The sequence below is a fragment of the Pan troglodytes genome, chromosome 11 (assembly GCF_028858775.2).
Source record: "Pan troglodytes isolate AG18354 chromosome 11, NHGRI_mPanTro3-v2.0_pri, whole genome shotgun sequence".
NCBI classification, from domain to species: Eukaryota; Metazoa; Chordata; class Mammalia; order Primates; family Hominidae; genus Pan; species Pan troglodytes.
In genome coordinates this window covers 67,502,271-67,509,701 of record NC_072409.2, presented here as the reverse complement: position 1 = coordinate 67,509,701, position 7,431 = coordinate 67,502,271, and the positions used below count along the sequence as shown (strand labels likewise).

At 57.5% G+C, this 7,431-nt stretch overlaps 1 protein-coding gene across 1 annotated transcript; it reads right to left on the bottom strand.

Moving 5' to 3' along the window:
* Positions 1 to 2,691: 2,691 nt before the first annotated feature.
* Positions 2,692 to 4,956, bottom strand: FOXB2 (forkhead box B2). Its single transcript, XM_528330.5, has one exon. It carries the CDS (start codon positions 4,923 to 4,925, stop codon positions 3,627 to 3,629), a length of 1,299 nt encoding a protein of 432 aa, XP_528330.3. The 5' UTR covers positions 4,926 to 4,956; the 3' UTR covers positions 2,692 to 3,626.
* Positions 4,957 to 7,431: the final 2,475 nt, after the last annotated feature.

The following is a 7,431-nucleotide window of genomic DNA, read 5'->3' as shown; positions in this document are numbered from 1 at the left end:
TCTCTATAAACTTCCATTATTGCCAAACCAATACTTTGTCAATGGTTGGACCCCTATTAGCATATTTAAAATAAGCACCAAACTCGGCCCGGATGTCTTTGAGTGGATGTGTTTTGGCACTTGGATATATAGATATGATTCTGGTGACAGCAGTGAGCCTGGGCCTGGGGGGTCTCCCAGTCCTGGTATCCCAAAGGCCTGTCAAGACTATTCCTTGCTAGGTTCCCGGCTTGGCAACGCCGGTAGTAGGTGCTACTGGGGATGAAGCCCTCACAATACAGTTAGGGTTCAACGACAGGCGCCATCTTAATGAAGAAGGGTCTTCAGGGCGGTGTCCAGGGCCTTAATTGGGGTCTCCCTTGGGATCAGGGCCTTGGCAGAAAAGCCCCGCCCCCTTGTTTATTTACACGAACCCCCCCCACCCCCTTCTCCAGTCTCTACTTCGTTCACAGCTTCCTTTGTGAACCAAGGTTCCCTTCTGGATGAAAGCTGTGCCTCCTCATCTCTGCTCTTTCTCTCCTTCTCCTTACTGTGAAAACCAAACCAAACCACTGTGTTTACCTCACTGATGCAGGAGGGGGTTCCACGGCAGGGGCTGGGTGCCGGGAAGCTTCATGGCCCACAGCTTCCTCTCTTTCTGGAGAGGCTGACCCTTGAGCCAGCCCACCCGGCGCCGCAGGTCGCTTTGGGCCTCACCTCTCTCCTGAAAGCAGGACCGAAGGCACCCCTAAAAAGCACACTGGGCCTTTCAGGCAGGTGAGAAAGAGAGAGGAGGTGCTTTGAAGAAACCCCTGGGATCCCAGGCCCTTCTTCTGGCCGGGTAACTCGCTGCTGCTAAACTAGGTTAGGGGCCGGGGCTTCAGATCACCTGGAGATGGACAAGGAAGCCAGACCCCAAAGTTCCCCCAGATTTATAACTCCCGTGTCAGGGTCCCCTCCGCCTTCTTTCTTTTCTCTTTCAATAGTCCCAGAATAACAGAGAGGAAAACCTCACAGGAAACCTGGCAGTCTCAAGCTGGAAGAATGGGATATACTCCCGAATTGTTTGAGCCCCCAAAACAAAACTTCTGGCCTAAGAAGTGTCTCCCAGGCGAAGTCAAAACTTTGAGGCACGCCGCAATGGGATTTGTAAATAAGGGATTCGTTGAAACACCTAGTTTTAAGATGTAACCTAACTTCCTCCCCATTCCTGCCCCTGCCATTGTCATTCTGTGCATGGGTGGTCTTTTGGCTTTTTATTTTATTCTGATGAAAAGTCAGAGGTGACTTTCGTTGGCCTGGCTGGGCACACGGAAGCTGGTTCAAAGTAGACCTGTGCTAAAGGGTGGAGGGCGGAGGCCGGGACGCGGCTTCCCAGGCCCCAGCGGAGGCGCCGCACCCGGCCGGGGCCTCCTGGCCCACTCCCAGAGCAGCTCTGCAGCAGCCGCTGCCCAAGGGTTCCCTTCCCGCAGCTCGAGCAGCTTGGCCGCCGGCTTTCACCCACCAAGAACTCTGCGGGCCCAGGCCCCAGGCTGTGGCCTCCCGCGAGGCGCGGTGCCGGCGCGCAACAGGTCTTCTAGGCGGCGGTGGCTGGGCGCGCTTGCCTAGTTGATGCGGCAGCGGCAGTGTCCCGGCGCCAACCCGGCTGCCTCCGTCCAGCACCGCAGACTTAAGGGGGCGCCGTCGGGCACCCACCCCGCTGACACCGAGTTCCTGGCCTTAGACGGTAGTCGAGGACCTCAAAATGGGAGAGAGGTGACGGATAGTGGTGACAGGAAAAACGCACTGTTGCGGGTTTTTGCTAATTCAGTCTCTACCATGGTGGTGGACTTAAGTTCAATTAGGAAACGGACATATTAAAAATAGGTGGTGGCCGGGCGTGATGGCTCACGCCTGTAATCCTAGCACTTTGGGAGGCCCAGATGGGAGGATTGTTTGAGATCGGAAGTTCGAGACCAGCCTGGTAAACATAGTGGGATCTTGTCTCTAAAATACTACTACTAATAATAATAGATAGTAAAAGAGATGATTGTGCCAAAGGCTGAAAGGAGCAATGGAGGAAATCGGTGCTTACTGGTGGCTCGCCCGTGTACTCACCCCTTTGAAGTTCTGAAGTTAAGAAATAAGAGGGAGGGGAAGGATTTGCAAAGTACCCTAACCTAACTGTGGGCACTCAAACCACGGCCTCATCCTTGGAGAACTGAAACACTTTCACACGGGGCTAGCATAGATATCCAGAGAGAAGCTTTAATAGAGAACACCGCGTACAACACCAGCAGACATAAACAAAGTCACAACCCGAACGCGGAGCGGACAAGAGGCGGAGGTGACTTAGAGCCAAAGAGCAAAGCGGATTTCTCCCCACTCTGCCCCCCTCCATTCCCAAAATTGTGTCGCGAGTAAAGTGCTATTCCCTGGGGCTCAAGAGGGGGGAAGGGCAAGAGCGACAAGGCAAGTTTCTTTCCCATTCACGAATTGAAACTGAAGAATTAATTCGCCTGAAAGACATAAGCGCTCAAACAGCACACGGAATACCAAAACAGCCGCAGCGTGCAAAGGTGACTGGGTGGTCCCCTTGCTTCCGTCCGAGGAGAGTGGAAGGTAACAGCCATGGAACGTTTCTGCAAGCGTTAAGAGCAATATTGTCGAGTGATGTGCCGAGTTTTTCCTGCATTCGTAAGTTAGGGAAACAAAATCCCGCTATACTTTGTTTCCTTAAAATTCCAAATAGAAAGGATCGTGGGAATTCACATTATTCTTGGGCTCTCATCCGACTGATACCCAAACAAGTTGCAGGTGGAAAGTCGCCTGTATTGTCTCCCTTTGGTTGTGTTTCCCTACTTTTGGAATTTGGGGCTTTACCCTTTAAGCTGCTGCCATTCTCTTTTGTGCAAACTAATTGCTCTAGAGGTTCCTCCTATCCTTCTTGACCCCCAGGTCAGAGCCAAGAACCTTAGCTGTTTCCCAAAGATATTTCGTGGGGTTCCCGCTGCCTCCTCTCCTCCCCTTCCCCCTCCAAAGCGACTTTATTCATGACACCGTTTCCTTGCCCATTTAGCTGACTAGGAAAATAACGGTATCAAACGCTTCTTCTTTTCCTTCTTAAATAAAACGAAATTTCCTTAGTGGACGGCAGTTTTGTCTTGAATGTTCACGAGAGGCGACCGCCGAGGATGCGACCAGCAGAGAGAAACGTGGTGGCTGAGATCCGTTTCAGCGTCACTCTCTGTTGGATTCTTCGCGGGAGGTTTAGCTCTGCCAGCTTCTGCTCCCAGGAATTAGGGTCAGAATCGACTTCCAATTTACCAGAGAATGAGGCTTTCCTAACCTCCTTCGTTCCCTCCCCCCATAACTTATCGATTTATATTAATTACAATAGAAACTCTTACCTGAAAATTGGCTTTCATTAATCTGATTGTACAACATAGTATAAACACAGACACCAGGAAGGTTATATTTATTCAGACCACTGGAGAATCCACTTTTCGGGGTTGTTCGTCTATTTAAATACCTTCCGTTCCAGCAAAGGCTGAGACTCGCCAGCTCTGCCCGGCCTGACCAGGGCGCCCTCTCCCCGTCGGGTGGTTTGGGCGGTTCCGGGCCCGGCGTCTCTCACCGTGCTGGTCTCCCCACGCCCGCCGGGTCCCCTAGGAGTGCACTAGCACCGAGTGCAAGGAGCCGCCCTTGCTTTCGGCCGCGGTAGGGGCTGTGGGCTCCAGCAGAGAGGCAACGGGCGAGGCCGCGGCCGCGGAGCACACGGTGGATGGCGCCGGAGGCTGCTGCGAAGCCGCGGGGACAGTGAGCCCCGGCTGCAGCGCGGACACGGGCGGCAGCGCAGGCGTGGGCTTGATGGGCACCGGCATGGCAGGCAGGCTCTGGCTTGCCGAGTGGCACAGGGACTTGACCGGGACCCCGAAGGCCCCATACTCCGGGCCTACAGGGACTCCGGCTGCGGCTGCGGCGGCCGCGGCGGCGGCCACCGAATCCATGACGCCAACGTGCGGCCACACGGAGCTGACGACGTTGCCAAGCTGGCCGGGCACGGGGTAGCCCAGGTGGTGCATGACGGACGCCAAGGGCAGCCCTCCAGCCTGCAGCACGCCCTTGTAGTCCCGGCCAATAATGTTCTCAATGGCAAAGGGGTGCTTGAAGCCTGATGTGGACGCCGCGGCCGCGGCGGCGGCGGCGGCGGCCGAGCCCAGCCCGTAGGGTGGGAACTGAGACAGGCGTCCCACGCTGCCCACCGCGGCTGCCGCGGCAGCCGCCGCCGCCGCCGCCACGGCCGCCGCCTCCTGCATCTTGCCGGGGTGAGACGGCTGCTGAGGCTGCGACTGCTGGGGCGGTTGCTGCGGGGGCTGTGACGGGAGGTGCGGAGGCGGCTGCGGAGCAGTAGGCGGTTGCTGATGGAAATAGTGTACCATGTGCGGCGGCGGCGGGGGCGGCGGCGGCGGCGGCTGGGGTGGGTGGTGGTGATGGTGGTGGTGTGCGGCAGCGTGGTGATGATGGTGGTGGTGGGGGTGGTGGTGGTGATGGGGGTGAAGGTGCCCTCCCGGACCGGCGCCCGGCGCGCCCTTGGTGCTTCCCGCGTGCAAGTGAGTATGGTCGGCGCGCAGCACCTTGAAGCGCTTGCGACGCCGCAGGAAGCTGCCGTTCTCGAACATGTCCCCGCAGTCGGGGTGCAGCGCCCAGAAGCTACCCTTGCCAGGCTGGTCGGGCCTCCGCGGAATCTTGATGAAGCAGTCGTTGAAGGAGAGGTTGTGGCGCAGGCTGTTCTGCCAGCGCTGTGTGTGCTCGCGGTAGTAGGGGAAGCGCTCCATGATGAACTTGTAGATGTCGCTCAGCGGCAGCATCTTCTCGGCCGAGTGCTGGATTGCCATGGCGGTCAGCGAGATGTAAGAGTAGGGCGGTTTTTGGTCGCTGTACGAGCTCTTCCCCGGCCGCGGCATCGCCCCCGGCTCCTCCACCGCCCTCCGCCCGCACTGGACCACAGAATCTCTCCGCACTCCGTTCCTGGGGCCTGGCTGCCCCCACTAATTCCCACTCGGCCCCTCCAGTCCCGCCACTTTGCCCTCTCGCCCTCCAGGCCCTCTCTGCTTCTCTCTCCTGCCTTCTCCGAATTGCCTGGTGTCTCCGACCTTGGCCTTTCGGGCCTACTCAGCTCTCGGAAGCTGGCAACTTCTGGCCCCGACGGTTGCCGACTGGCGCGCACAGTCGCGGGCGGAGTGCACCAGGTTTACCGCCGCCTTCTCTGCGTCTTCCCCCGGGTGGCCAAAGACTGAGTGCTGGAGCTGGCTGCAGAGGAGAGTGGCAAGGGGCCGTGTTTCCTCCCGGCCTCTTTGCTTTTTCTAGGTCCGAGGGAAACCCAGACCAAGATGGCTGGGAGGAAGGTCTGGGCAGTAGAGACTCTGGCCCTTTAAATCTGAGTTTGCGCCTGCTGTCCTGGAGGCCAGTGACAGCAGGACTTCCAGTGCCCTGGACGCAGGCCCCTGGCCAGGCACTTAGCCAGACCTCGCTGGAGTTCTCCTTTTCCTGGAGTGAAAAATCAGGGTAAGGAGAGAGAAGACTGGCTTCTAGGGCGCCTCTCTTTTCTCCGAGGCTCGCAGCGTCGCCGGGGTTAGAAGAGACGCGCAGCCCTAGGCTGTCGCTGAGGAGAAAAAACTTTGGTGGTTTCTGAAGCGGCAGCGCCCGCAGGTTCTGCTGAGGAGTGTGGGGCGCAGGACTCTGGGAGCGAGCTGCGGGCTGGAGAGGGCGTCTGCGAATGCTGGGTGAGTGCTGGCCGGGGAGGCTCAGCCGTCCGCGCCGCAGCTGCCGCCTTTCTCCCGGGCTTGTCTTGAGGAGGAGAGGCGACGGCAGTGGCAGCGACGCGCTCTCCTGGCTGCGTTTTGTAATGGTCCCCGAGACGCCGAGACCCCCGCAGCTAGCGCTTCGAGACTATCACATGACCGAGGCTGAGGGACTCAGCCGCCGCCGCCGCGTCTGTAGCTGAAGAAGGGGCAAGAAGGCGCCGTGCCTCGCCCCCGCCCCCTTTTCCACCTCGTTTCGGGCGCTCTCCACCCATCGCGTTCACCACTCGCTCGGCAGCCCCCAGCCACCTACCGGTGCGGCGGGTGGCGCAGGCTGTTCGCCGGGAGGGGGCACAGCTCCGGGTGCATTTCCCGCAGCTGCGCCCCACCCGGGCCACCAAGCCCCACTGCACTATCCACGGTGGAGGGGGAACAGGACACTGCCTTCTTGCTTCTCTTCTCTCTGGCATCTCCCTCTTCCGCCCCCTTCCTTTTACCCTTCCCTGTTTTCATCGACTCGCTCTGAGCTTCTCTCTCCTTACAAACCCTTTTTCCTGGGCTAGACACTCTGGGTTAAGTTCAGAGTATCGTGTCCTCAAGGCCTCTTCTCTGCAAGAAACCCCAATGATTAGAGGGCTGGAGGGAAAAACTCATGGGGAAGAAAGCATGGGGTGTTTTCACCAAATGCCAAATTCATCTCAGTTTTATTGCGCGCCAACTGCATGTGAGGCACCAGGTGCAGGGAGACAGGAGACAGTATCCGAGCTCCACCATCGCGGTATAGAGGGTGAGACGAACGGTAACCAAGAAATTAATAGAATAGGCACTAAAGGGCTTGGCGAATGGAGGCTCCACCACACTTTCCTGGAGCGAGTGAGTTGGACAAGATGAGGTTTCTCTGGGATGGCGATGTCTGAGCTGGGGCCAGAAGTAAGAGTTGGGGATTCAGGGGTCCCATCACCTGTGTGTGCTGGAAGGAAGTCTTCGCTATTCTTAGCACGGTGGTGTGGGGCCAGGGCGAGGCAGGAGGTGGAATGGAAATAATTAAATAGGAAGCAAAAATTATCAGTCCACAGGATCCTGGTGTGATCTGCGAGGGAGAGGTGGATGAACCCAGGAGTGAGGTCCTTCTGCTTGGAGGTTCCTGCTCTGCACTCATCCAAACACCCAGCAGGAAACCCCAGTTTACTGCAGGGAGAACCTGAAGTTGTATACTCGTTTTGGCTACCTTTGCCCTTCGGCTGGGAGGAAAAGCAGAGTTTAGAAACAAGTATACTCTCCGTCTCTGGGACTGTTTCATTATTTGTAAAATAGGGTGGCTGAAGTTGGAAATTCACGGGTCCTTTCCCGTTAGGCGATTTGAGGAGACAGGAGCATTTGGACACTATGGCTCACTCGGTTTTCCCACGCCTAACCTCGAAGAAAGCCATCGGCCCAGCTGCTTGGGGGGCTGCCCCCTAACTAGCAACCTTGGTGACACCAGATCGGGTGTTTTCAGCTTCTGGCTTTTGGTGAGCTGGACGGTGGGAGCACGTCTGTCCGTGGGGTGGCTTAGCCAGGTCGCAGGAGTGCCGTGAGCGGGTCAGGCCCGTAATTTCCATCTTTAGTCAGGAGCTACATTTCTGGCTAGCTCTATGTGGCCAGTTTGTCCTAGGCCAGAAGACGTCTG